At 65.4% G+C, this 27,893-nt stretch overlaps 1 protein-coding gene and 1 long non-coding RNA gene across 6 annotated transcripts; both read left to right on the forward strand.

Annotated features, from left to right (window-relative positions):
• The first annotated feature begins 222 nt into the window (after window positions 1-222).
• Window positions 223-27,725, forward strand: SYT7 (synaptotagmin 7). Of its 5 annotated transcripts, XM_032691737.1 has the most exons (13): window positions 223-299; window positions 11,062-11,165; window positions 13,053-13,132; window positions 14,282-14,413; window positions 14,934-15,140; window positions 18,276-18,644; window positions 20,712-20,837; window positions 23,016-23,151; window positions 23,532-23,802; window positions 24,238-24,407; window positions 24,804-24,918; window positions 25,011-25,210; window positions 25,951-27,725. In XM_032691737.1, exons 1-13 carry the CDS (start codon window positions 269-271, stop codon window positions 26,053-26,055), a joined length of 2,046 nt encoding a protein of 681 aa, XP_032547628.1. In that variant the 5' UTR covers window positions 223-268; the 3' UTR covers window positions 26,056-27,725. The 5 variants fall into 5 exon arrangements, with proteins under 5 accessions (XP_032547628.1, XP_032547629.1, XP_032547630.1 ...); XM_032691738.1 differs by lacking the exon at window positions 14,934-15,140; XM_032691739.1 differs by lacking the exons at window positions 18,276-18,644; window positions 20,712-20,837.
• LOC116788710 lies at window positions 15,147-15,629 on the forward strand. The gene is made up of 3 exons (XR_004357744.1): window positions 15,147-15,291; window positions 15,411-15,530; window positions 15,570-15,629. It is a non-coding gene; the product is annotated as an uncharacterized LOC116788710 (long non-coding RNA).
• Window positions 27,726-27,893: the final 168 nt, after the last annotated feature.

Consider the following 27,893-nt stretch of genomic DNA (forward strand, 5'->3'; position numbering starts at 1 on the left):
ACACGCACCCGCACCCGCACCCGCACCCCCGCACACGCACCCGCACACGCGCGCACCCCGCAGCAGCGGGCGGCCAGCACGGGCTCCGCGGGGCTCCCCGCCCCGCCGCCGCCGCATGCGGGGCCCCGCCGCCCCGCCGCCGCCCCCCGCCCCGCCGCCCCCTCCCGCCACCGCCACCGCCCCCGCCGCCGTCTGATGAGCCGCGGCCCCGCCGCACCGGGCAGCCGCCGCCCCGCCGCCCCGCCGCGCCCCGCCGCCGCCCGCCACCATGTACCTGCACCCGGAGGCTGCCGGCGCAGGTGAGCCCCGCGGGGAGCCGGGAATGGGGGGACGGGGACGCGCAGGACGCGGGGGACACGCGGCGGGGGGGGGGGGGGACACGCGGTGGCCGCTGCCCCCGGTGCCCCCCCCCACCTCCGGGGCGCCTCGCCGTGAGTTCGGTAGTTTGGGGAGAAAGTCGTTATCGCCGGCGTGGTCGCGCTGCGGAGGGGCCGGAGCCACCGGCACCCCCCTCCCGGCGACATCGTGACCCCCCCCGGGGAGTCGCCGGCCCCCCGAAAAATCCGGAGGGAGCCTTCAGCCCCGCTGGGTGCCGGCACCCAGATAGCATCCAGGCATCGGCTCATCCCTCCGATCCTCGTCCTGCAGAGCTGCCGAAGCCCTGGAAACCACCTCTGAACGCCCCCCACCCCCCGGGGGCTGCACCCCCCCTCCCCTGCCCCCCGGGTGAGCCCCAAATCCCACCGGGTGCCGACATCCAGACAAACACCCAGGGATCAGCTCATCCCTCTGCTCCTCATCCTGCAGAGCTGCTGGAGCCCCGGATACCCCTCACCGGGGACCCCCCAACACCCGGGGCAGCACCCCGCTCCCCAGACCCCCAGCAAACCCCCCAGCCCCCGGGTGAGCCCCAAATCCCGCCGGGTGCCGGCATCCAGGGATCAGCACATCCCCTCCGTCCTTCTCGGGGTCCCCCATCCCCGTCCTGCTGCGCCTCTGGAATGACACTGGGACACGCGGGGGTGGGCGGCTGGGGAAGGGGCTTCCTCCGGCGCGGATTTGCTGAGCTCATGCTCCGAAAGCACCGGGCGGCCCCGCACCGGGAAATCTGGGACGCCGGCGGGGAGGTTTTGGGGGGTGTGGAGGCACAGGGATGCTGCCGGAGCGCTGCGGATCCCCGGGGCCTGGCAGCCGTCCCCGGCCGTGTCCCGGGGCCCGGGGAGCGGGCAGAAGGACGGCGTGTCCTGCGGTGGCGGGGCCGCGGGGACAGCGGGGACGGCGGGCGGGAGCTGCAGGTGCCAGGCCTGCGGGAGCCGCCGGCTCGGGATAGCGCCGGGCACCGTCCCCCGCGGCGGGTGACAGCGTCACCGGCGCTTGGCGGCTCCGGCCGGGCTGCCTTCGAGGGCAACTTCCCGCCCGGCCGCGGGCTCAGCGCTCCCGGCGGGAGCGGCTCCGGCCGCGTGACCCCGCAGGGATGCCCGGAGCGCGGCACGGCTCGGCTCGGCCCAAGGTCACCCGGCGGGTCGGTGGCAGAGAGGGGCCGCCGGGCTGTCCCCGCCGGCGGCGCCGCTCTTCCCTCCCTGCGCCCGGCGTTTGCTCCCGGTTATTCCCCCTCCGAACTTCGCACCTGCCCCCGGTTTGTCCCCCTCGTCCCTGCCCCGCGTCCCCATCGGTGGCCAATGGGACACCGACGGCTGCCCGTGCCACCGCTGACACTTCTTGGCAGCCTGGAAGCTTCAGAGGCTGAGCTTTGAGCCGCGGGATTTGGGGGGACAGACCCACGTCCCCTCTCCCCAAATCCCGTGCTCCCTGGCTGCTGGGGCTCCCGTCACGTGGGAGTTTTCCCACGTCACCGGCGGCGGTGGCTGTGCCGTGGCGCCCGGAGCCGTGGGGGGCTCTGGTGGGGCTGGGGGTGCACGCACCTGTGCCAGCACCCGACCCCCTTTCCCGGCTTTTCCCGGGTTTTATCGCCCGTGTCCGCAGTGCCCGGGGGTGTCCCGGGTTTGTTCCCCACCAGTGGAGGTTGGGAGGGTGCCTGTGGCTCACACCCCCGCGGGATTTGGGATTTGCCACATCCCGCCGGGAAGCGACGCCCGTTGTCCCCCCAAATCCCTGCCCGAGGCGGCACCAGCCTCGTCCTCCTCGTCCCCTGCTCCGTGTGACCGTGAGGGGACAGTGGCTGTGACCCCCAGCGCTGACTGCGTTTCATGGCGGGGGGAGAAGACGCCATGTGGGGAAATTCGGGAAACTTTGGTGCCCAGGAGGAAAGGGGGCGTGGGGGGGGACGTGGAGCTGGAGGTGCTGCTGGGGGTGTCTGGTTTTGGGGTCGGAGACGCCCGAGGGAGTCTGGGCTGGGCTGGCGAGGGGTGTTGGGAATTAGGACCGAACCGAGGCGCTTCCCAAAGCGGCTCCCGCCAGCTGGGGAGATTTTCTGGGAGGCCACGGAGGGCCGTGCTGCTGGGGGACAGTCCCCCGTGTCGGGAGCGCCGTGCCCGAGAGACTGGGGCGGCCACAAAGGTGCCCTCTGTGCCATAGGGACGATGTGCCCCTCGCCGCCCACGCCGGCTTTGGGAACACCGGGAAGCTCCTTCCCCTCCCCTGCAAGGCCAGACCCCCCGTCCATCCCTGTCCCCGCTGCTGGCACCAGTTGTCCCCCCGGAGGGGGAGAGGCTGCACCTCAAGTACTCCAAGCAGGTGCCGGGGGGCCCTGCTCCCGCTGTCCCCATCCTTCCCGGCTGGAATGATTCCGAGCAGAGCCGCGCGGCGGCTGGAGGTGGTGAATCAATAACCAGGCAGCTGCCTGTTTTCCCCCCGCGCCGTCTCGGGGGAAGGATGGATGGGTGGATGGATGGATGGGTGGATGGAGTGATGGATGGATGGAGAACTCTACGTGCTCGTGCGGCTCTGGGATCACATCCCCGATGCCCGGGGCTGGGATAAGAGCCGGCTTCCAAACTGGAACACCCCGAGGCGGGAGGCTGGGAGGATGATGAGGAAGCGTGACAGGCGGGAAGGCAGACAAAGAGCGGAGGGCCGGCCCTGCCGGGAGCCAGGCACCTGCTGCAGCCACGCGTCCCGGCACGGGCACGGCGCTGGAGATCCAGTTCCTCCCCCAGAGCCCCATCCTGCTGGGATTTGGGCTTCACCTCCCTGCCAGCCCCTCTGCTCCAGCAGTTCGGAGCATCCCCCGCGGCCTCATCCCCTCCCTTTGTTCCCCCCGGCAGCTCCATCCCGTTTTCCGTGGCAGTGGGGTGTCCGTGCAGATTCTGAGCCCCCCAGGGCAGCTCAGAATTTCTTCCTTCCCACCAATTCCGAGCTTTTCATCCTCCCCGCACCCGTAGGATCCCACACACTGACGTGTCCCAGGACCCCGTGCACGGCTTGGGAACAACAAGGACTGGGGGTGGGTCACGGCCGGGCTGGGAGGTCTCAGCGATCCCCCCCTCCCCGATTCCAACGAGCAGGAGAGGAGCTGGAGGCGGCTTTTCCAGCGCCTGATCTCGCGGCTTTTCCGCCTGCCTGGGAAGGGAGGGGGGAGCGGGGAATGAAGACAGATGCAGATAATATCGCTGCCACCCCCCGGCCCCCGGGGGCTCGGCTACGATATCCATTATACATGGATTCGGGGAGGGAAGGGCTCCCGCAGAGCCGCCGGAGCGCGGGAACAACGAGCAGAGCGACAGCGTGGAGAGGGGGGATGGACACCCCCCGCTGCCATTGGGGGGCTCGGGGGGGTGCGTGGGGCCAGCTCGGGCTTGGGGGGCAGCGGGCTGGGAGGTGCCAGGGGGAAGGTCCCGCATCCCTGGGGTGCCAGCCTGGCCATGGCACAGGGATGCTCCGAGCCCACCCGGGAGCTCGGGGGGCCCTCCCGGCGCCCCGACCCTTCCCGGTGTACCCGGCTGCGGGAGGGAGGGAGGGAGAGGGTCACCTTGGGGGGAGTTAATGAGGTTTGAAGGGAAGTGGCCGGTCGTGCCGGCGGATGCGGAGCCAGTGTGGTGGCCGAGGGATGGCATGGAACAGCTTCCCAGATCCCGGCCTTCCCAGGGGGGCACGGCGTCAGAATGCACCCTGGGGTCTCCGGGTATCCATGGAAAGAGGTGTGACCCCTCTGGATGGGCCTGTGGGACACTGGTGGCTGCAGGGGGTGATGTGTCCTGTCCCCACTCTCCCACGGATGACCAACCCTGCTTCCCATGGATGATCATCCCTTCTCCCCATGGATGACCACCCCTGCTCCCCATGGATGACCATCCCCGTGTATTCCTGGAGGATGCAGGCCCGGGATCAGGCTCTGCTGGAGGTTTTCCACTAGCCCCACCTGGATGACTATCCTTCCTCCCCATGGATGACCATCCCTGTGTATCCCTGGAGGATGCAGCCCTGGGATCAGGCTCTGCTGGAGGTTTTCCACCAGCTCCACCTCCCCCAGGCACCTTCCCACCCCTGTGGCCCCAGGCCTCCCTCTGGAGCCTTCCTTGGCCCTTCGTTCCCTTCCTCTTCCTCCTCTCTCCTCCCCCTGAGCTGCGCTTCTCCATCTTTCCATGTGTTCCCTTCCAACCTTCCTCTTCCTCCCCCAGCACTGCCAGCTCCCTGATTTGGGGGCTGTGGCATCCCCCCATCACTGAGCTCCCTGCGGGAATTCCGTCCCCGTGGTCCCAGATGGATCCCACGTGACATAACTGGGGGGCACTTCCCTGGAGGGAATTGGAGCTGGGAAGCAGGCAGGGATCCGGTGGGATTGGGATGGGCTGCATGGAGGCTGCTCCCTCCTGTCCCCCGGGAGCCTCTGGCTCTCTGCCTTCCCTCTCTCCCGCTGTCACCCGAAGGGCTCGGGAATGATGGAGAGCCCAGGGGCGGGAGGCTAAGTGGTGACGGCGCGGAGCTGGCAGTGCCACTCGGGATGAGAGCCCAGCCTGCTCCTCCGTGCCCGCTGCCGGAGCCAGGACACCATTCTGTGCCTGGAAAAGCGCAGCTGGAGGCGCATCCAGCCCCAGATTCCTGGGGGCTCCATGGCTCATTTGGGGGCAGGGACTACACGGAGCACCGGCCTCACCGAGGGAAGAGCAGCATCCTGTTGGGAGCAGGGATTGGAATGGGGAAGGCGGTGGATGGAAACCATGGGAGCAGATGGGGCTTGGGGATCCGGGTACTCCTCGGGAAGAGGGACACGGTGGGGACCGAGAGGCAGAGAAACCACACGGCTCTCTCCGGAAATCCTCAGCCAAAAATAGCCCAGCACCGGGAAAGGAGCACATTCCCTTGCCAGATTCTCCCTCCATCCCCACTTCCTGCCTGCGGTGGCCATGGAGGGGGGACAGGTGGCACCAGAGCCGGAGGGAACAATCCCTGTCCCTCAGCAGGTTGGGATAGGGAACGTGGTGCCATGCAGATGGAGCAGCGCGGTGTTCTGGGCCGGTGTTCCCGGTGTTCTGGGCCGGTGTTCCCGGTGTTTTGGGCCAGTGTTCCCGGTGTTTTGGGCCAGTGTTCCCAGTTTTTTAGGCCGGTGTTCCCGGTGCTCTGGGCTGGTGTTCCCGGTGTTTTGGGCCAGTGTTCCCAGTGTTCTGGGCCGGTGTTCCCGGTGTTTTAGGCCGGTGTTCCCGGTGTTCTGGGCCAGTGTTCCCGGTGTTCTGGGCCGGTGTTCCCGGTGTTTTAGGCCGGTGTTCCCAGTGTTTTGGGTCGGTGTTCCCGGTGTCCTGGGCTGGTGCTCCCCGTGGACCGGGAATGGTGCCGGTGGGCTCTGCCGAGCGAAGCCCCCCGGGCCTGGCAGCTCGGCGTGGGGGAGGCAGAGCTGGAGGGATTGACAGCTCCGGGGGATGGCCAGATGGCTGGATGGAGAACAGATGTGTACGAGGGACGGATGGGTGCCGAGATTGATGGATGTGTCGGAGAGGGGGACGCACGGATAGACAGACAGACGCACAGATGGAGAGCAGACAGGCGTGCCCGCCCCTCTCACCCTGGGACGCCGCTCCTCCCCCGGAGCCTCATCCCGGGATCCTGCTGAGACAGCGGGATGGCCGTGGGACTCCCAATGATCCCTCGTGTCCACAGAGCCCTTGGGAGCATCTGGGCAGGTGCCACGTCCAGACCCAGCTGTCCCAGCCCTTCACTGAGCCTGGATCAAAATATTCCCAAAATGCCCATCGGGCTGTTTCCAGGGGTGGCAACAAAACCTCGCCTCCCTCTGGATTTTTCACGTCCCTCAGCCACTCTGTGTCCATCTCTTCTCCCTCTACCTGCACCAAGGGCTTGGATTCCACCTGCCTGCTGTTCCCACCAGGATCCTGCCCCGTTCCCACCCTCCTCGCTCCCGGGATCCTGCACAGGAGCGAAAGCTGCAAATTCACAGCTTTTCAGCTGCATCCTAAAAATAAGAGGTTTGGGAAATATCGAACAAATGAGTGGGAGGATGAGAAGAGGAGGAATTAATGGCCTGGTGCCAGGAAAGTGGCATCTGGGAAGCCCCGGCGTGACAACGTGGCCACCTCATTCCCGGCCTCGTGGCCACCTCATTCCCAGTCTCGTGGCCCTCGATCCCAGCGGCACGAGGGGATGCCGATCCAGGCAGGATCCCTTCCCATCCACCATCCTGCTCCCAGTGCCCCCGTCCGGGCTCAGCGGCACATCCCGACCCTGGCGAAATGTTGGGAGGGGGGGATGAGCCGCTCTCTTGGCACCTTCTCCCGCTCCCCTTTTCCCGGGAACGTGTTTCCGCTGCCGGTTTGGCAGGGCTGGATGCCCGTGTGGCAGCAGCTTGGCACATGGAGACGTTTTTCCGTGTGGAGCTGCCGGCTTTGATCGCCGCTTCCAGGGAGCTCAGCGGGAGCCGGGGCTGGGGAGGCTCCCACGGCTTTGATTCCCTCCCCGGGGGACTTTGCGTCCATGGATTTCACCACTGGACATGGGAGGGTGGGGCTGGGATACCGAGAAGCTACCAGGGAGATGCTCTATCCATAGAACCTGGGAATTTTGGGATCTGCACCCAAAAGCACGGCCCTGAGGGCCCGGGCAGGGACATCCCGATGGGACACCTGTGGAGAGGTCGGTTCCAGCCCTGGTGCTGCAGCTTTTTCCCACTGCTCATCCAAAGCCTTTGTCTCTCCATGAAGGTGTTTTCCGGCCTCTCCATGCTGTGCAGGAGCTTTCAGTTGGGAGAGGAGCTGGATCCCTCCCTGGATGCCCCTGGAGGGGGCTTTGCCCTCCCGGCACTGCTCCGGGGCCATGGGCTTTGGTTGGGGGTCACAGGGCAGCCCTTGGATGGGGCTGGATGCTGGGATGGGCACAGGGACACAGGGAATCAGGGAATCAGGGCAGGGAAAGGGCCGCAGATGTCTTGGATTGTGAGGGTCTCACCATCCTGGAGATGAGTGTGCAGGGGGCCACCAAGAGCACAGGGACACTGGGATGCAGAGGGACACTGGGATGCACAGGGAGATTGGGATGCACAGGGACACTGGGATGTACAGGGACACTGGGATGCACAGGGACACTGGGATGCAGAGGGACACTGGGATGCACAGGGAGATTGGGATGCACAGGGACACTGGGATGTACAGGGACACTGGGATGCACAGGGACACTGGGATGCAGAGGGACACTGGGATGTACAGGGACACTGGAATGCACAGGGACACTGGGATGTACAGGGACACTGGAATGCACAGGGACACTGGGATGCTCAGGGACGCTGGGATGCAGAGGGACACTGGGGTGCTCAAAGCCACCGAGATGCTCAGGGCCACCAAGTTGCCCAGGGCCACACAAACCCGAAGCCATTGGATGCACAGGGCCACAGAGGTGCTCAGAGCCACCAAAATTCCCAAAACCACCAAGGTGCCCAGGACTGCCAAGACTCCCAAAGCCACCAAGATTCCGAAGGTCACCAAGGTGCCCACGGCCACCGGGATGCTCAAAGCCACAGAGTCGAGGCTGGAGCTCCAGGAGGAGGATCTGGGAGTGGCTGGGACCCCCCTGGGTGTCCCCAGCCCGTGCTGTCAGCATAGAGGTGCCCAGCTGTGCCACAGCCCCCCTCCCACCACCCCGGCACATTCCCGATCCGTCGGCATCGGTGGCTCTCGCCTCCTCCGGGCGGATCTCTGGCTTACACACTGCTCCGGAGGGCTAATCCCTCTTGGATCTCGGCACCTCTCCTTGTGCCGGGGTCGGGTTTGAAGTGTTTCCTCACACCCACAAAGGCCAGAGCTTGCTCCTGCTCCAGAGGCAGCTAATCCCGAGCCTGCGGGAGCGGCGGATAAAGGAGGACGGGCACGTGGCAGCAGGCTGGGATCACAGCCAGCATCCCCGGCTCCCAAATATCCCGTCTCCCACTCCGAGGTGCAGGCTGTGGGCACGGGGGCGTGGGGGGTTCTCCTGCTTGGCCAAGAGGTGTGTGTGGGAAGGGATCCACCGTGGAGACCCTCTCCATGCATCCAGGACCCTCTTCCCGCGGCACCGTGACCCTCTTTCGTGGCACAGGGACCGTCTCAGCACAGGGACCCTCTCCCTGCATCCAGAACCATCTCCCCCTGGAATAGGGAGCCTCTCCCCCGGCACAGCCGGCTCCTGCTCCCGCAGCTCCACACAAATCCGCTGCTGGAGAGCCTCGGCATTAGCGAGGCAGGTAATCCCCTCATCGATAACCGGCTGGAAAAGTGGAATTATATCCCGTCAAGTGGCACTGAATCCTGATGGAAGAGCCGCAGGGATGTTCCACCCCCTTCCCAGCCTCCGCGGTGCTCTTCCAGCACGTGGGACGGGACAGGGAGACCCAAGCCCTTGGAGGGGGACGTGGGATCTCCGTCTCATGGATACCCCCCTCGCTGTGCCCGTGGGACGAGGCAGGACCGGCGAAGGGCAGGTGGGATTTGGGATTTGGGGGTGTGAACCCCCCAGTCCCGCCCGGCCGCCTCCCTGCTCCCGGCTGGATCCGCGCTGGCAGCCTGGGAAATTTATGGAAGGAGAGACAGCGGCGGTGTAAACAAGCGCCGCGTTGTCACCTTGTCACCCCCTCCCGGGGCTGACGCTGTGGTGCCGCGCAGCTCGCCGTGCTCCCCCTGCACCCACCCGCCCCGTGGCATTCCCGTTCCAAGCATTCCAAGCGGCGCGGATACCCCACACCGCGCCCCAGGGCTGGGGACGCTCCGGGAGCTCCGAGCGGCTCCGGTTCCTTAATTAACCAAGCACTAATTGCCTGGAAAACGAACCATTGAAGTCCTGCTGAGGGCGGCAGCAGTCGGGGGGCTGGAATGGTTCCCCCGGCCTGGGGACACGGCTGATGGATGTGCATTCCCACCGGGAAGGGCTGGACCCCCCCTGGACACAGGGACGGCACTGGAATCTCTCCCCCAGCCTGGGGACACAGCTGAGGGATCCATGTTTCCACCGGGAAGGGCTGGAACCCCCCCGTGCACAGGGACACCCCTGGAATCGCTACCCCCTCCCTGGGGATGTGGCCGAGGGATGAGTGTTCCCACCGGGAAGGGCTGGAACACCCCCCGTGCCCGGGGAGCACTCCCAGGCAGATTCCTGCTGGTATATCCACCAGGATCACGGGGTGATGCCAGGCTTGGGCGTGTGGTGGCACCTCGGCTCCGGGAATTTGGCCCCTGGAACTCTCTAATATCCCTCTCCATGGTGGCTTCTTTTCCTCTCCTTCTCCTCTGATTCCCTCTCTGCAGATTAATTTGGGGATGAACTTGACCCCGCAGGGAGAGAAGGGTTTGTGGAAGCTCCGGGATAAGCCAGAGGGGTCACCGTGTTCCCAGCTCGGATCAGAGAGTGCCGAGGGGGCTGAGGCAGCATTTGGGGGGGTCACCCCCGATTCCAGTAAGCCCATGTCCCACTCGAACTGGTCGGGATCCCGAGGAGGGGGTCCCAAGCCCTTCCCGCCAGATCCAGCTCTTTCCATTCCCCCAGCAGCTTATCCAGCCGGGGTTTATAAATGTTTGAAATTGAGGGCTGGTCCCAAATTCCCTCCTAGGCAACAGTTGCTATGAGAGTTTTATACACAGGCTCCTCGTGATCCGGGAGCGATGGAGGAGCTGCCTTTGGATGGAGGGAGTGCTGGTGGGACCCCCAGCCCTGTTCCCAAAATCCCCCCCGGGATCCCACCCTTATCCCACCCTCATCCCACCACCCTCAGCTAATCCTGAATGGATTTCTCTAAAACTCCTCTTTGTGGCCACCATCCCCTTTCCTCCTTTTCATGCCGAGGTGGGGGGCTGTGGGTGCTTTTCCAAGTGCAGGGGCGGGGGGTGGATTCCAGAATCCCAATCCATTCTCCTGGTCCCCTCTGACTCACCCAGGCCCCGGAGCCGCCGGCAAAATCTGCTACAATAACAAAGGTCTGCGGGCGAATTAATTATTAACAATTATTGTTTAATATTTATACCGCAGCACAGCTCCCGCCGCCGCTTCCCGACTCCATGGACGGCCCCCATCCCAGCGGGGTGCGAGGTGTCCACAGGGATGCTGTGCTGAGGTCCTACCTGGAATTAAGGCTGAGCCAGTTTGGGGGTCCCACTGGACCCCCCCCGAGCCACCTTAGATCCATGATCATCCTCCCACAGTTCCAGGGCTATTCCACAGGCTGGGAGCAGGGATATGATGTGCTGGATGCAGTGGAGTGGTCTCCATCCGTTTGTGGGGTCCCCAGGGTTGTCCCCACGGGAGATGCTGCTGCTTGGGGTGAATCCGTGTGGGACTGGCTGAGCCAAAGAGGGAATCCTGACCGGGGGGTGGATGCAGGGCACGGATCCAGGGACGAAACTGGGGGTGCTTGTCTGGAGGGGAGGGAAGAGGAAGAGGAAGGAAGGGGAAGGAAAAGGGGAGGGGGCTGGAGATGGTGAAAGGATGAGGAAAGGATAAGCATCAGGAAGGCAAAGACGGAGGAAAGGAGAAGGGCTGGACAAGGGGAAGCCTGGAAATCGGGAAGGGGAAGGAGCTGTGTTTTCCCTGCCTCTCCTCACCCGGCTCTCCCGGGTGCTCCCGGTGGGTGCTGCGCCCCCACTCCCAGCAGGAACACCCCGGGAATCCCCTGTGACCCCCTGTTGTGTCCCACAGGGAGCCCCTCCCGGGACGTGCTGCTGGTCTCAGCCATCATCACCGTCAGCCTTAGTGCCACCATCGTCCTCTGCGGGATCTGCCAGTGGTGCCAGCGCAAGATGGTGAGTGCCACCATTCCCTGCCCCCTTCCCGGTCCGGGGGGCAATTCCCGCTGCCGGAGATTCCCTGGCTGTGCCTTTCCTCCGGGCTGGTTTTTCCGGCCGGGATAATGAAAGGTTCGGGCGCCGCCGTTCGCGTGGCGCGAAGGGAAGTTTCCAAATATCTGGATATATGTTGGTGACAAGCCGGAACGAGCTGGCCCCTGTCCTGCTGGGCACGCTCCCACCTGGAAAATCCCCGTGGGAAGGTGGCCAGCCCATCCCTGGCACCACGAGCCGTCCCTGCCGCCCGCTTCCCTCCGCATTCCCACCGTGGATCGGGGCAGCGCTCCCTCCCTCTCTTCCTCCTCCTCCTGCTCCCGCTCTCCCGGGAGCAGGACGTGCTCGGCCACGTTTCCTTCGCCGTCGGAATCGAATCTGGGTCAAGTGCTCCGACGGCAGCGGCGCTTCCCGTGTGGGAGATGCCCGCCCTGAGCCGTGGGAAGGCAGCATTCCCCCGGGAATGGGAGAGGGGATCCGGCCGGGGGTAAGGCAGCGTGGGGCTGCTGGGTGGGAAGAGGCTTCCAGATGCCCTCCAGGAGACGTGGAGAGGCAGGGATAAGCACTGGAAAGGAGGAGGACGAACTGGCAGGGGAACAAACAAGTGTAAATTGGCCGGGAAGGCGAATCCCAGCCGGCCCTCGGCAGCGCCCGGAGCTGGAACGGCTGCGTGGGAATGACGGCCAAGCCCGGCGGGCCCGGCTCCGGGATGTGCCCACGCGGCCACTGCCGGGAGGGCCGTGTCCTCAGGAGCCCTGAGCCGGGACAGGGACGAGCCCAGGGCTCAGGGACGACTCCCTCCAGGATGGCCTGTGCACATCCAGGGAGGTCCGACATCCCTGCAGCTCCTGGCAGGGTTAGCCCGTGGGCATCCAAGAAGATCCAGGTGTTACCCTGCAGCTCCCAGCAGGATTAGCCCATGGGCATCCAATCCAACATTCCTACAGAGCCCAGCAGGATCAGCCCATGGGCATCCAACATCCCAGCAGGATCAGCCTGTGGACAGCCAAAGAGATCCAGGTGTTCCCCTGCAGCTCCCAGCAGGATCAGCCCATGGACATCCAAGGACATCCAACATTCCTGCAGCTCCCAGCAGGATTAGCCCACGGGCATCCAAGGAGTTCCAACACCCTGGCAGCTCCCAGCTGGATCAGCCCGTGGCTGCCCAAGGACGCTGTGCCAAGAGCACGGGTGTCTCAGCATTCCAAGGATTTGGCTCCGTGCGGAGCTGCAGAGGCTGGGAAGGAGGAGAAGGGAGAAATATTCCCATTCCCTGGGCAGGCTGGATGCAGGGGGGATGCTCCCAGCTCCAGGCCCAGGAAGGGTCGGTTCTCCAGCCCATCCTGCTGCAAGAGCTGGTCCCTTCCCACCTGGAGCCTCCTCGGCTCCTAATTGTTGCCTAATTGGCGCTAATTGCGCTCCGGGCTTGGAGCGTGCGGAACCCGCTGGAGTGTCCTGATTACCAGCCCCAGTTAGGAGCCAGCTCCGGCTTCATTATCCCACGGCAGTGCTTCCCGGGCACTGGGAAAGGTGAACTCAATTAATCCAGCTTCAATTAAGCCTAAAATTATCCGCTGCTTCCCGGCGAGGCCTTGGAATGGGACACCGGAGGCGGTGACCGTCCTGTCCTTGGGGTGACGCGGGGCACGAGCCCCCAGGGATCACAGGAGGGAGCAACTGGGAATTTTGCCACTTGGATGGGTGGGATGGAGCCTGGAGACTGCGAGGGAATAAGGGAAAAAGGCGAAATCCAGGATGAACTCAGCAGATGGTGGCAGCTCCCATCCTTTGCTGGGACGCTCCAGGGGTCCCCTGCCACTCCCTCATTCCTCCCTCCTGCCTTTTCCATAGGGAAAGCGTTACAAGACTTCCCTGGAGACTGTGGGAACTCCGGATTCCAGCCGAGGCCGCAGCGAAAAGAAAACCATCAAGTAGGTGCCAGGACTGGGGGGGAGAGGAAGGACAGAGGTGGCCATTCCCTGGTTCCCCACTCCCAGTGGGAAAGGGGCTCCGGGACACTGGGAGAGCTGGTGGGTCTCTCCCGCATCCTTGCGTATCCCACGGAGCCATAGGATGGAGCCACGGGAGCCTCAGCCCGGGGATGCTCCAGGTCTGGGCGTGCAGATGGCTCTGCATCCCGGGGGCATTCCACGCAGGAGGGAGAGCAGAGCTGAAGTGCCTCGTGGCTCTGGGTAGGGAATAAAGTGTGGGGGTTGGAAGTTGGAGCGGCTCTCCTGGATATCCCAGATCCAGTGCTGCCTCTGGAAACCCCCCACATGGCTCCAGGGAGGAGGGAGCCGGACTGGCAGCAGGGAAAGAGCTCCTGCCTGGAATAAGGCTATGGAAAACCTCCTCCCACGGTGTTATTGGGGTGCAGGTGTCTGGGGTACCTCAGGCACCTGGATGCTGCTCCCAGCCCAGCTGGGATGAGCTGGAAGTGGAGTGGGAAGCACATCCCCTCCTGAATCCCGGCACACGTGGCTTTCCCTCCCCAGCTCCGGCGCGTTCTGTCCAACCGGGATCATCCCGGAGCTGCAGGTGGGCCCTGGCGAGGGCTGGGAGGGCCGGGCAGGGGCAGCTTTTCCAGTCTCCCAGCGGGGACCCTCTGGGCCCCCAATCCCTGGCACGCAGATCTGGTGGCTTCCCGGAGCCAGGAATTCCAGGCTCCACGCTGGCAGCAGGAAGGGATCCGGAAGGGTCTCCAACACGTGGTTGACCATGCAGGGCGCGCTTCCAGGACCTGTTGAGGAGGCAACACGGACACACACGGGAATGCCGTGACGGCACCACGCTCGCTCCTTAATTCCCACCATCCTTCTCTCCTTCCCAGCCGGTGGAGCCGCCTGCTCCTGTCTCTCCACAGCTCTTCCCTGCTCCATCCGTCCGTCTGTCCCTGTCCGTGTGTGTGTGTGTGTGTGTCGGTGTCCCAGGGATGGGCGGCCGCGCTCCCCGTCTCTCTCCGCAGGATCCCGGCGCTCCGGGGCCGGAGCGCTGCTTTCCCTTCCCCTTTCCCGCAGGAATTCAGCTTCTCTCTCTTGTATTTCCCTTTTCTCTTCTCCCCTGGAATCCGGCCGCTGTAGCGATCTAGACAGAGACTTTTGGAATAACAATGACAACACAGTGCAGCAGAAATGGAGCTCCTACCCTCCCAAGGAGTTTATCCTAAACATTTCTCCTTACGCTCCGTACGGTGATCCGCGCCTTTCCCTCAAGTGAGTCTCTCCTTGCCGGGTTTGCTCCGTGTAGTGAGTATTTGGGCAGCACCCTCTCGCCTTCCTCCTCCTCCTCCTCCTCTTCCTCTTCCTCCTCCTACTCCTGCTCCCGGGCTCCCCGCACGCCACCCCATGGGCCTCCCCATGGAGACGAGCAACCCCTCCTTCCCGCTTTCCCGGGGCTTCCTGGGATGTCCCCCCGGGACGGGGTTGCGCGTTGGGGGCACCCCCTCGGCGCGGGGTCGGGCTGCCGGCGAGCGGGACCCCAGTTCCCGACCCCTTTCCCACCTCCCCACTTTCTTTTGGACGGTTTTCGGAGGCCCCCCACGCTCCCCCCGGCCAGGCCCCTCTTTTTTTTTTTGGCAGTGCTGATGTCTCTCTCTCTCTCTCTGTCTGTCTGTCCGTCTCTTGTCCGTCCGGCTCTGTCGCCCTCTCCCCTCCTTCCTCTCCCTCGTCCGTCCGTGTGTCCGTCCGGCTCCGTGTGTGTCCTGGGGGGTGTCCGGCCGCCGGCCCGGCCCAGTGGCTCTCTGTTATCAGGGGCCAAGCTGACGGCGTCGGCCGCCTCCGGCTTATCCGGGGACCGGCCCGGGGACAAGCAGCGGCTCGGCGAGGACGGGATGAGGAGCAGCGTGTCCGCCCACAGCGAGCCCGGAGCGGGAAAGGCGGCACGAGGCCGCTGGCACACGGTGCAGAGCCACTTGGCCGCAGGGAAGCTCAGCCTGTCCAAGTGAGTGAGCACGGCACCGGCACGGACACGCTCCCCTCCGAGGGATGCGCTCGGATGGGGGCCACCGGCAGGTCCCCGGGGCTACCAACGTGTTCCCGAGGTCACTGCCGGGTCCCTGGGGCCACCAATAGGTCCTCAGGACCATCAACAGGTCTTCAGGGCCATCAATATTTTCCCAAGGTCACCAGCAGATTCCTGGGGCCACCAGAAGGTCCCTGGGGCCACCAGTAGGTTCTCAGGGCCACCAATAGGTTCTCAGACCACCAAGAGGTCTTCAGGGCCACCAATATATTCCTGAGGTCACCAGCAGATCCCTTGGGCCACCAACAGCTCCTCAGGGCCACCTATATATTCCCAAGGTCACCAGCAGGTCCCTGGGGCCACCAGTAGGTTCTCAGGGCCACCAATAGGTTCTCAGACCACCAAGAGGTCTTCAGGGCCACCAATATATTCCTGAGGTCACCAGCAGATCCCTTGGGCCACCAACAGCTCCTCAGGGTCACCTATATATTCCCAAGGTCACCAGCAGGTCCCTGGGGCCACCAGTAGGTTCTCGGGGCCACCAATAGGTTCTCAGGACCACCAAGAGGTCTTCAGGGCCACCAATATATTCCTGAGGTCACCAGCAGATCCCTTGGGCCACCAACAGCTCCTCAGGGCCACCTATATATTCCCAAGGTCACCAGCAGGTCCCTTGGGCCACCAACAGCTCCTCAGGGCCACCTATATATTCCCAAGGTCACCAGCAGGTCCCTTGGGCCACCAACAGCTCCTCAGGGCCACCGATATATTCCCGATGTCAGCAGCAGGTCCCTGGAGACACCAGCAGCTCTTCAGGGCCACCAACATGTTCCCAGCGTCACCAACGGGTCCCTTGGGCCACCAGTAGATCCTCAAGATCACCAACAGGTCTTCAGGGCCACCAACACATCCCTTGGGCCACCAGCAGATTTCCAGAGCCACCAACAGGTCCTCAGGGCCACCAATATGTCCCGAAGGCCACCAGCAGATTCCCGGGGCCACTGTGCCGAAGGCAATGAGGAGTTTCCCGTGCTCCTGATGTCGTTTTGGCTCAGGGGGGGCCCTTTAGGTGCCGTGTCTGGCATATTTCCAGCTTTGTCTGATCCCGGCGGGAAGCAGCTCAGCATTCCCAGGGCAGGCAGTGCCACCCTGGTGATGGCCCAGAGGTGGGAAGTGCTGTCCCGTGTTCCCATCCCTTGGGAATGGTGCCGTCTCCACCTTCTTCCCTCCCCACGCTCCCCTGACCCGGTGCCAACATAACATTTCCGGCTCTACCACCCCATACTGGGAAAATCTGGGAGAAGTGCAGGACTGATCAGTTCTAGGGAAAATCCAGGCTTTGGCAGGCTCAGGGTGGGGGTCAGTGAGACCCTCCACTGGGAAGGCCGCAGCTCTGCCGGCTGCTGACGGGAATGTGTCAGATCTGGCTCCGTCCTGTGTTCCTGGACTCTGCCCTGGTTCTCCGGCACCAGGATGTGGCATCCAGGACATCCCGGCAACAGCCCCGGCACCCTTGGAGAGCCTGGGGGTTCCCAGGCTGGTGTGCTTTTCCAGTCGTGTCAATGGGGAGAAAACCTATGGAAAAGGGGCAGGCCCGTCCTGCTGCCTGGGAGAAATCCCGAATGCCCCCAGAATCGGTGGCATGACGCTGGTGTGCTCCAGCTGGGAACTGGGAGCAGGAGAGAGAGGCAAGGAAGAGGGGGAGCCGTATTCAGGCTCGGTGGAGAAGCGAATTCCCACTGGGAATCCGGGCAGACGGACGACGGCCGGCGCAGGCGGCCAGGGCAGGGTTGAGGGCGTGTCCCGTTTTCCAGCACCCCTTTGGCGCAGAGCCGTCGGGATCGGGGGCGTCCCGGGGGTCCACGCCGGGGGTCTGGGTGCTGTGTCCCGCTCCCGGTTCCACGGGATCCATCCGGGAGCGGGCAGGGCGCGGTGCCGCCTGGCACGGCGCTGGCAGAGCTCGCGCCTCCAGCTGGCGCGGGGCCGACGGGAGCCAGATTTAGTTTCCTGTGACTGAGAGGTTGTAAATTGAACTAATTTAGGATTCCATAGGAAAACGAAAGGAGGGCGGCGGCGGCGCGGGGGGAGGGGGGGCAGTGCCCAGGCAGTGCCTCCGGCTCCGGCCATCCCGGCTCTCCGCTCCTCTACACTCCCTTCCCTCCTCTCTCTCTTCCTCCCGCCTTTCGCTCTTTCTTCACCTCTTTATTTCGGTTTTTGGAGCTATTTATCCTTCCCCTGCCATCCCCCTCTACCCCCGCCGCTGGCATTGCACGATGGCACGGCTTTGTCCCGTGGCAACGCCGGGATCGGGATGAGGTCGGCGGGTGCCGCTCGAGGCGACTCCTCGACGGTCCCAGGGGGCATTTTGCCCCCCGGTCCCGCGGCCACGAGCATTCCAGGCCGCCACGGGCATTCCCGCCCGGCTGCATGGGCCGCGCCAGGCATGCGCTGCTTCCTCGCCGGCATCCCGCCCGCTCCTCCCGCTCTGGAAGCCTGTCCGTCCCGGGCCGGGCTTCGCCGCTCTCCGCGTCCCACCGGAGCCGCGTCCGCATCCACCGTCCCACAGCCGGGAGCCTCCCACCTCGGGCATCCCTCCCTGGGGCCCCCCGGCTCGCTGGAACGGCCCCGCGGCGGGGATTCGGCCCCGCGGGATCCCCCCCGATCCCGGCGGGATGGGGACGCGGAGCCCCCGCGGCGCGGGCGCGGGGCTGGGCGGGGAGGGAGCGGGGCCGAGGGGCCGGGCCGGCGGCACGTGAGCGGCCGCCGCGGGATTTGCCTCCTCGCAGCAGCCTCATTCTCCCGCAGACGAGGTCGGGCGCCGGGAAGCGGAGCGGCAGCCGCGGGAAGCGGGTGGGCACATCCAGCCCGGCCGAGCCCCCCGGGGGGGGACGCGGGAACGGGCGACATGGTGGCGGCACGAGCCCCCCGGGCCCCCGGCAAGGCCGAGCCGCGGGCGAGAGGCGGAGGATCCGGGCACCGCTCCCGCTGGCTCCCGCCGGAGCGTTCCCTGCGCTGGGGCATCTTCTCTCTAACTCTCTTCTTTTCCTTCCTCCAATTTTGCCCCTTCACCTTCTTCTCCTTTCTCTCCTCTCCTCTGCCCTTCCTCTCCCTAAGTTTCGAGGACTCCACCCTGTCCACAGCCACTACCCTTGAGTATATCCCCACCTCAGCAGGCGATCCCAAATTCCAGAGGCCCCGCACGCTCATGCGCCAGCAAAGTCTGCAGCAGCCCCTCAGCCAACACCAGCGCGGCAACCACAGCCAGCCCACCACCAGCCAGAGCCTGGGCCACCTGCAGGCCCACAGTGGCCCCTCCGGCACCGCCGCCAACTCCCGCGGCGCCCGCGGCGGCCAAACGCGCCAGGGGACGGCCGCCGGCTCCAAGCAACGCATGGCCGGGGGCCGGAGCCGCTCCAACCCCGGCAGCTGGGACCACGTGGTGGGGCAGATCCGCAGCCGCGGCTTGGACATGAAGTCCTTCCTGTAAGTCTGTGCTCTCCAGAGCTCTTCCCTCCGTCGCCATCCCCATCGCCTCCTCCTCTGCTCCACCATCCTCTGCCTCTGGTCCATCGTCCTTTCCATCTCACTCTCCTCTGCTCCTTTGCCTGCTCCATCCCCGTCTCCTCTGCTCCATCCCTCTGCTCCATCCCCATCTCCTCTGCTCCATCCCTCTGCTTCATCCCTCTCTCCTCTGCTCCATCCCTCTGCTTCACCCCTCTCTCCTCTGCTCCATCCCTCTGCTTCACCCCTCTCTCCTCTGCTCCATCCCTCTGCTTCACCCCTCTCTCCTCTGCTCCATCCCTCTGCTTCATCCCCATCTCCTCTGCTCCATCCCTCTCTCCTCTGCTCCATCCCTCTGCTTCATCCCTCTCTCCTCTGCTCCATCCCTCCCTCAGTCCCTCTCTCCATTGCTCTCCATCCCTCTTTCCTCTGTTCCATCCCTCCCTCAATCCCTCTCTCCATTGCTCTCCATCCCCCTTTCCTCTGTTCCATCCCTCTGCTTCATCCCTTCCTCTATCCCTCTCTCCATCCCTGTCTCCATCCCTCTCCTCTGTTCCTTCATTCGCCCCCACACGGCCGCTCGTCCATCACCCCCCCGGACACACACTGCCCATTCCCGCGGGAAGATCCATGTCCCTTCCATCCTCCTCACGGGGGGCAGGGATGACCCACCCGGCCCGGGGGGCTCAGGGAAGGGTCCCCCAATTTGCTTTGCCATGTCACCACCGGCTGGGCTGGATACCGCACTCCTTTTCCATCCCCAGGGAATGCAGGGATGATCCAGCCCGCGAGATAGCCACCGGTGCTGTCCCCGGGGAGTGACATTGTCCCAAGGATTCGGGGAGGGGGTGGCGGCGGCCCCCGTGCAGGGCGACCGTGTGTTGGGTCCCGATATCGCTCCCAGCCGGAGGATCCGTGTGATCCTTAAGCTCCTTAACCCCATCTCCTCCATCGGCGCTGGAATCCCAGCATCAAACCCCGGGGGCTAATCCGAGTCCCGTGTTGTCACCGTGGCTCGGCACATGACAATGTCACTCCTCCGCAGAGCCGGTGCCCCCGGCTCCATCCTCCCCTGGATTCTCCAGCTCCTCCCTTTTCTCCGTTTGCCCCCCAGCACCCTGGAAAAAGGGATGCTGAGGTCCCAGCTGCGCCTCCCGCAGGTCGGGAGCGCTGGGAGTGGGACACGGGGACTGATCCTGCCCTTCCATGAGCTGGCACAGCACCTCCTGCATCAGGATTAGGTGGGAAACACCCCGAGAGGCACCAGTTTGGGTGCTCATCCCGCTCCTTCCCGCACAGGCAGCTCTGGAGAGAGGGACGAACCTTCCTCCGGGCCCCCTGGGGTGCACTGACCGTGACCCCCCCGTTCCTCATTCCTCTCCGATCTTCCCTTTCCCACCGAGAGATCCCTTCCAGCTCCATTTCCCGGGTTCCCAACACGGAGCTGCGGCTCCTCAGCCATCCCTAGGGTCACGTTCTCCCTGTTTACCGAGCCCTGGTGCCGCTTCCAGCCTGGAATGGGCGGAGGGGGAACAGCCGCAGCGCCCAGACGTGCCGAATCAGCGCGGAGGAGCCGCTGCCGCTTCCCACCGCCTCTTTCCCGATCCATTGATTTTTCCTTTTGCTCTGCTCCCCCTCCCCGGCGCCGCGGTGTAAATGCGGCTCCGGATCCCGGAGAGGCCGTTCCAGAGGGGGCAAAGAGCCTCGGATAGGGCACCGCCGCCCCCTCCTCCATGGAATGATGCTGGTGCCTCACTCCTGCCATACCGTCCCTCGTTCCCAGCCCCTCCGGTCGCCTCTTCCCCCTTTCACCAGGATTTTGGCATCCTCCCTGCCTGGACCGGTGGAGGAGAGGGATATCCAGGCGGGGGTATCCAGCTCCCCGGAGCCGGTGCCTTTCTCCCCGCAGCCCATCCCGCAGGAGCCGGCGGGCACATCCAGGGGCCCCTCGCCGCGGTCCCGCCGGCTCCTGCCGGTTCCCCGCCTGACGCTGTGTTCTCCTCTCTCTTTCTCTCTCTCTCCCGCTGCCGGCGGGGCCCGCCCGGGCAGGGAAGGCCGGATGGTGGTGTTATCCCTGGTTTTGGGACTCTCAGAGCAAGATGACTTTGCCAATATTCCCGACCTGCAACCCGCTGGGACGCAGCCGAACCAGGCGAACGCTCAGGGGGACAAGAGGTATGAGCGAGGACGAGGCCGGTCCCGCAGGAGGAGGACACGAGGGCCCCATCCAGGGAGGAGGAGGAGGAGGAGGAGGAGGCTGCCCTCGTGGAGCGCCAAGGTTGGAGCGGCACAGGGTGGCCCAGCGGGCACCGGGACGTCTGAGCTCTCCCCGTCTGAGTTCTGCCTCCGGAGCGGCGGCACCGAGAGGACTCCCCACCCCTCCCTCCTCCCTCCTTCCTCCCCCTCCTGCCCTTCCCGGCGCTGGCTGCATGCGGGGGGACGCGCTCGGGCAGCCGCGGGGCAGGGGGGACGCGCGGGGACCGTCCCAAAAGGACTCTGCACGGGCTGAGCCGCGTCCCGTCCCCACAGCGCCGCTGCCGCCTCCGTCCCGGCGGGACGGGCAGCATCCCTTGGGATACGGGGACACGGCGCCGCTGCCGCCTCCGTCCCGGCGGGACAGGCAGCATCCCTTGGGATACGAGGACACCGCTGCCCCCTCCCCAAAAGGGGCAGAGCGAGCTCGACGTGCCGGGAGGACGCGTTATCCCTGTTCTCCTCCGGCACGGCACGGCCCCTCGCCTCCGGCTGCTCCCCGCGATCCTGGGATGCCAAAGGCTTGGCATGGCACGCCGCAGCGGCAGGAGAGCCCGGCTGGCAGCGGCGGAGGGTCCGTGTGCCGCCGGGAGCGGCTGTTCGTCCCCTCCGGAGCAGGGGGGAGGTGTGAAGCCGGCGGGCGCTGCTCGGCGTGCGGCTCAACTGGCACCGTTCTCGCCCACCGGCTATTTTTACCCTGCTCCGCTTGGTTTTCGCTCCATCTTTTAGCACTTCCCTCCCCGGCGTCGCGCTGCGCAGCCGGTCCCTGCCGGGAGCACCGGGAATACCGGGAGCACCGGCAGCGCGTGCCGACGGGACGGGGGGGGCACCCGGGACACGGCGGGGGGGGGGGGGGGGTGGCTGTGCCGCAAGACCCCGCTCCCGCTTCCCGCATCCAGGCTCCAAAAACCCATGCCGGCGCACGCATGGCCTCCCCACCTCCATCCCCGCTCCTCCCCATTCCCTGAGCTCCGCAGGACGCGGCGGGTCCGGCCGGCGGAGGGGACGCGCCCGGGCGGCCTCCGCTCTCTCCCGCCCGGCGACGCTGCCGACCGACCGCTCTTCTTCCTCTTCCAAACACCTCCTCCATCCCTGTTTCTCAGCTTCTTCCTTCCAGCCCGTCCCCGGCGGCTCCGGCCCGGCGCCTCGGCGCGTCTCCCGTCCCGGCGACCAATCGCTCTCCGTCCGTCTGTCCATCCCCCCTCTCCCATTCCCTCCCGGCAGGCCGGCGCTGGATGACACCGCTCCTCCTTTCTCTTGCTCTTTCCCGCTCTCTCTCCCGCTGTCCGTGACTTCCTGCGGCTCCACCGGTGCCTCCTCGCCCAGCGGCTCCTCCGCCTTTCATTTTCCCCGGTTTTAACTTTATTTTCCCTCCCCAGCTGCCTCGGCCTCTCCGGTCCTTCCCGGGTGCCATCCCGTGTGTGCGTGTGTCCGCTCCCCGTGTGTCAGCGTGTGCTTGGCGTGGTGTGGCGTGTCCGTGGCATGTCCTGTGCCTTCCCGAGTGTCCCCGCACCTCTTGGTGGTTTGTCACGGTGTCCTGGCTCAGCGGGAGCATCCCGGGGTGCCTGTCCCCCCTCTGCCATGTGCCTGTGTCCCGTGGTCCCTGTGCCTTGTGGCAGCGTGGCCCCGGTGCATTCCCGTCTCCATCGCTGCTCTGTCCGGCTGCCTCCCGCCGCTCCCGGCTGCCCACCCTTCCCGGCACCATTCCCACCATCCGGGAGCCACCGGGACAGCGATCCCGGGGGGGTCTCGGCCGCAGGAAAGCACGTGGAGCACCCATGGGCGCCCACCAGGATAATGGGCTGTGGTGTGTGAGGTGCAGCCGGAGCCGCCGGTGGGGACAGGGCCGTCCCTGGCCTGGGGACACGGACGATGTGGGACCTGCTGCTGTGCTCCGAAGGTCCCAGGGCACCCACTGGCACCGGGATCAGGGCCGGGAAGCCAGGGGCCGCAGCCACCGGTGTCCTGGCAGCGTCCATTGGGTGCTGGCACAGCCCTGGCGCAGCATCTGCTGGGAGAGGGCACCCGGGCAGCCCCTCACGGTCTCGTTCTCGGCTCTCCCGGCCCCTCTCCTCCAAGGAATTGCCTCTCTTTCCGCAGGTTGCCGGCCGGCGGCAAGGCCGTGAACACGGCGCCGGTGCCGGGGCAGCCGCCCCACGACGAGTCCGACCGCAAGACGGAGCCTCACTCCTCCGTCTCCGACCTGGTCAACTCCCTGACCAGCGAGATGCTCATGGTGGGTGGACGGGACGCACCGGGAATGGGGTCCCCACGGTCGGCATCCCGCCCGTGCCAGAAGAGCTCCGGCACATCCCCCCGCTCCACCGAGTCCCGCCGGCTCAGCGTGTCCCCGGGGCTGGCACAAGGGAGCAAGCAGGGCCAGACACGTGAGGGCTCTGCTGTCAGGAGGGATTTGGTTAATTGGAGCTCCCACTTCCCCAGGACGAGTGGCACGGAGCCAGGAGTCATGGGAAGCGGCAGGGGCAGCGGGGAGAGGCTGATGGCCTCTGACAGCTCGTGGGGCCGGGGGCTGGGGGTCGGGGTGATGCAAGGCCGGGGGGACGGGGGTCCCCGGCGATGCCCGGCATCGCTCTCACCCCCCTCCTCCCCCCCCAGCTCTCCCCGGGCTCCGAGGATGACGAGGGCCACGAAGGCGTGAGCCGAGAGAACCTGGGCCGCATCCAGTTCAGCGTCGGCTACAACTTCCAGGAGTCCACCCTGACCGTGAAAATCATGAAGGCGCAGGAGCTGCCAGCCAAGGACTTCAGTGGCACCAGCGACCCCTTCGTCAAGATCTACCTGCTCCCCGACAAGAAGCACAAGCTGGAGACCAAGGTGAAGAGGAAGAACCTCAACCCGCACTGGAACGAGACCTTCCTCTTCGAAGGTAAGAACTGGGATGGACCGGGAGTGGATGGACTGGCCCAGGGAGGGAACAGAGCCGTGGTGGGACCTGGGGGTTCAGCTCGACTCAAGCCACTGGCGTGGTGGCCATCGGTGGTGCCGTGGGCTGGCCAAGCCTCCAGGGCCAGGTTGGAGGGGTACCCCTTAAAGGGGACATGGGGGGAAGATGAGAAGGTTCCATCCCCCCAGCAAGCCCCCTTGGATGGGAATTAACCTGGCACCAGCCCCTCGGGCCGTGCTCTGCTCCTCGTGCTCTGTGTGGTTCCAAAGTCTTGCCATTATCATGGGAAGAGCGAAGGGGTGCTGGCTCCTCATTCCCTCCAACTCCTCATCCCTCCAGCTCCTCATTCCCTCCAGCTCTTCATCCCTCGAGCTCCTCATTCCCTCCAGTTCCTCACTCCCTCTGTCTCTGGTGCAGGGTTCCCCTATGAGAAGGTGGTGCAGCGGGTGCTGTACCTCCAGGTGCTGGACTACGACCGCTTCAGCCGCAACGATCCCATCGGAGAGGTGTCCATCCCGCTCAACAAGGTGGACCTCACCCAGATGCAGACCTTCTGGAAGGACCTGAAGCCGTGCAGCGATGGCAGCGTAAGGCCCTGGGCCCACTCCCACCCCCCCTGTCCCCGCAGTGTCCCGTCAGTGTCCCACCCCCCACTTCCTACCCCAACAGGGATGTTTTCTGCTGTTTTCCCTGATGAGACGTTTCTCTTCCCAAAGCTTTCTATTAAGGCTCCGAGTGGCCCATTTTGGGTCAAAACAAGCTGTTTCAGGTAGATCCAAAATGAAAGTTTTCTCCTCCTGCCGCCTCCAGCAAGACCAGTGAACGTCCCACCGGGGGTGTCCCCGTTTCCTCCTGCCCTGATTTTCTGGGCAGCCCCAAAACCCCAACCCCAGAGGGGGGGGTGGTCCTGTCCCATCACCCCGCTCCCACTGTGGAGCTCCGTGGGGCGTGGCAGTCCCTCAGGGTGCCCGTGAATCCCACAGGGAAGCCGCGGGGAGCTGCTGCTGTCTCTGTGCTACAACCCCTCGGCCAATTCCATCGTGGTGAACATCATCAAGGCGCGGAACCTCAAAGCCATGGACATCGGGGGCACGTCAGGTACGGCCCCGGCCCCCTCCCGGCCCCCTCCCGGCTCCGGCTGGGATTCCCCGATTCCCACGCCGGTGCTGAGCGGCTCTTTTCCCGCCCAGATCCCTACGTGAAGGTGTGGCTGATGTACAAGGACAAGCGGGTGGAGAAGAAGAAGACGGTGGTGATGAAGCGGTGCCTGAACCCCGTCTTCAACGAGTCCTTCGCCTTCGACATCCCCACGGAGCGGCTGCGCGAGACCACCATCGTCATCACCGTCATGGACAAGGACAGGCTGAGCCGCAACGACGTCATCGGCAAGGTGGGGACACGGGGGGGACACCGGGGGGATACCGGGGGGGACATCGGGGGGGGCACCGGGGGGACACCGGGGCCGGGTGGGACTTGGGACGAGCGGCTCGAGGGCGACCGGTCTGTCACCTCCCGACGGGGACCCCCAATGCTGCAGGGCCCAAGTTTTCCCAGGAGAGCAGGAAATGGGGCAGCAGGATCCGGGAGCCGGATCTGGCTGGCTCCCAATCCCCTGGGAATTATCCCCTCTGGATTTGCTGCACGTGAAACCCACCCAGCTCACCACGGGTGTAACCCCGACAAACCACGACAAATCCGTCCTTACCGCTCGATCCCAAAAACCCTCCAAGGAAACCCATCAGCTGGCACAAATCCATCAAATAAAACCCCGGGTCAGCGCCACGGGCTGCCAGGGAGGGGCGGAGGTGGCAGCATTCCCGATGTGGGCACACCCGAGGGCACGGTGCCGGTGGCACGGCTGTTCCCAGAGCACAGTTCCACGGACGCACAGGCAGCGTCCATGATATTCCATTAAAACCTCACCACGTGGCACCGGCTCCTCGAGGTGTCAGATGCGGTGGCAGCTGGCACACGCGGTTTTCCATATGGAAAATCCGCGGGTAAAAATAGCCCGGCGCCAGAAAAGCAGGGATGGAGGAGTTCGGGGGTGAAGGCGGCGGCGGCGGGGAGCGGGATGGGGACGGAGGGGCCGGGAGCGGAGCCGCGGATCCAAGGACGCCATTCCCGCAGATTTACCTGTCCTGGAAGAGCGGCCCCGGGGAGGTGAAGCACTGGAAGGACATGATCGCCCGCCCGCGCCAGGCGGTGGCACAGTGGCACCAGCTGAAGGCCTGAGTTCTCCTCCCCGGCACCGCGGGCTCGGGGTCCCCGTTCCCAGCTCCCAACCCCGCTCCCGGCGCGGGACCGGCGGGACAGCGGGACCCTGCGGCAGGAGAGGTTGGGAGCCCCCCCGGCCCCCCCGCTCTCGCCCCTCCCCGGCGCGGGGGGTCCCGGAGCTGCCGCGGACCCCCCGGGCGAGGAGGTGCCAGAGGCGACGATTCCCCCCCTCCACCCCTATTCCCACCGCCGGGCGGGACTTCTGCGAGTGCTTCCGGAGCCTCTCGACCCCTCCCCGGCCTCGCCCCCACCCCCAAATTCCAGGGGGGGGGTCAGGCTGTGGGAGCAGGAGGGACCCCCCCTTCCCATCCTCTTCCAACTCAATAAAACCTCTCCGAGCGTCAGCGTCGCCCCCCCCCCCGCCCTTCCGAGCCCCGCCGCCTCTCCCGGAGCCCCCCGGGGCGGGCGGGGGGCGCGGCGGGGAGGGGGCAGCCCCTTTTCCTGGGATCGGAAGCCATGCCACAGTTCCTTATCCAAAGCGGGCCCGGCAGCGCTCTGCCCGCGGCCGCCTTCGATGCTTTACCTCCGTCTCCGGGCTCGGGGTCCCCGGGGGGATCCCCCAGTCCCGCCCTCACCCCCTCCCCGGGCGGGTTGCGGCCCCTCGGGGGGATGCTGTGCCCCAGGGAATTCCCTCTCCAGCCGGGATGATCCCGGACCCCCGTGAGCCACCGGGGATAAGGGGTGGAGCGAGCGCTGTCGTGCCCACCCCGGGCAGGCGACATTCCCTGCGCCGGCGGCATTCCAGCCCGGCAGGATCGGCGCCAGCAGCATCCCTGAGTTCCCCCGGGACGCGCATCCCCCTCCACCGGGACAGGGACCCCCCAAAACGGGGACGGACCCGACGGGGGTCGGGGAGGAGCGACAGTGGGGTCACCCCGCGCGGCGGACGACGGATCATCCTCAGTCTTCCTGCTCCCCCCGCGGCTCCCCCCGCCCTTCTCCCCTCCCGCGCCCGCGGCGGGGACACCCGCACCCCTCCGGGTGCCACCGAGGCCACGTCACCATCGTCACAGCGTGTCCCCCCCTCCGTGTACAGCCCCTCACGGTGACACCGGGCACTTGGAGCGGGGGACACCCCCCGAGGTGCTCCGGGGGATTCTCCGCTGCAGGGAGGGGAACCTGCACCAGAACCCCCCAAAACCCGCGGGATTCCCGGCCGCTCGGTCCCTTTTCCCGAGGGGCGACATCCCTGCCACGGTGGGGACGAGCCAGCTGGGGACACGGTGGCCGCGGGACAACCCCTCCCGCAGCCCCGATTTAGACGATTTTGGACAATCTGGAGAGAAAGTCATAATTCTGCTACTTCAGTAATAACGACGCTTTTAGGGACATTTGTATTTTTGTCAGATTCTCTCTTTTTTTACCATAAAAGAAGAGATTTACACGCCTGGGGAAGGGGACGGAGCCGAGGGGGCTGTGCCAAGCCCCTCCCTCGCCCCATCCCGCTTTTCCAGGCCGGATTCCTCGTCCGCGGTCGGGCTCCCCGGGGGGGCTTTGTGTGTTCATTTTTAACTCTAGAGCTCGTAGCCGTGATCTTGTTCAGGTATTTCTCTTCTTCATGTGACGGTAACATCCAACTGGTGTGTAAAATACAGAAAAAAAAAAAAAAAAAACAGGCAGAAAAAGAAAAAAAATACGAAAGAAAAAAAAAAAAAGAGAGAAAAAAAAAAAAGGTAAAACCCCCACCCAACTAAAGATCCCAGCGCGGCCCGGCCGAGGAGCGGTGGGAGCGGGGGGTGCCCGGCTGGCGATGCCAGGGAAGGGGCGCGCGGGTCGGGGCGTCTCCTTGGCGGAAT

Source organism: Chiroxiphia lanceolata, chromosome 6, assembly GCF_009829145.1.
Source record: "Chiroxiphia lanceolata isolate bChiLan1 chromosome 6, bChiLan1.pri, whole genome shotgun sequence".
Taxonomy (NCBI): domain Eukaryota; kingdom Metazoa; phylum Chordata; class Aves; order Passeriformes; family Pipridae; genus Chiroxiphia; species Chiroxiphia lanceolata.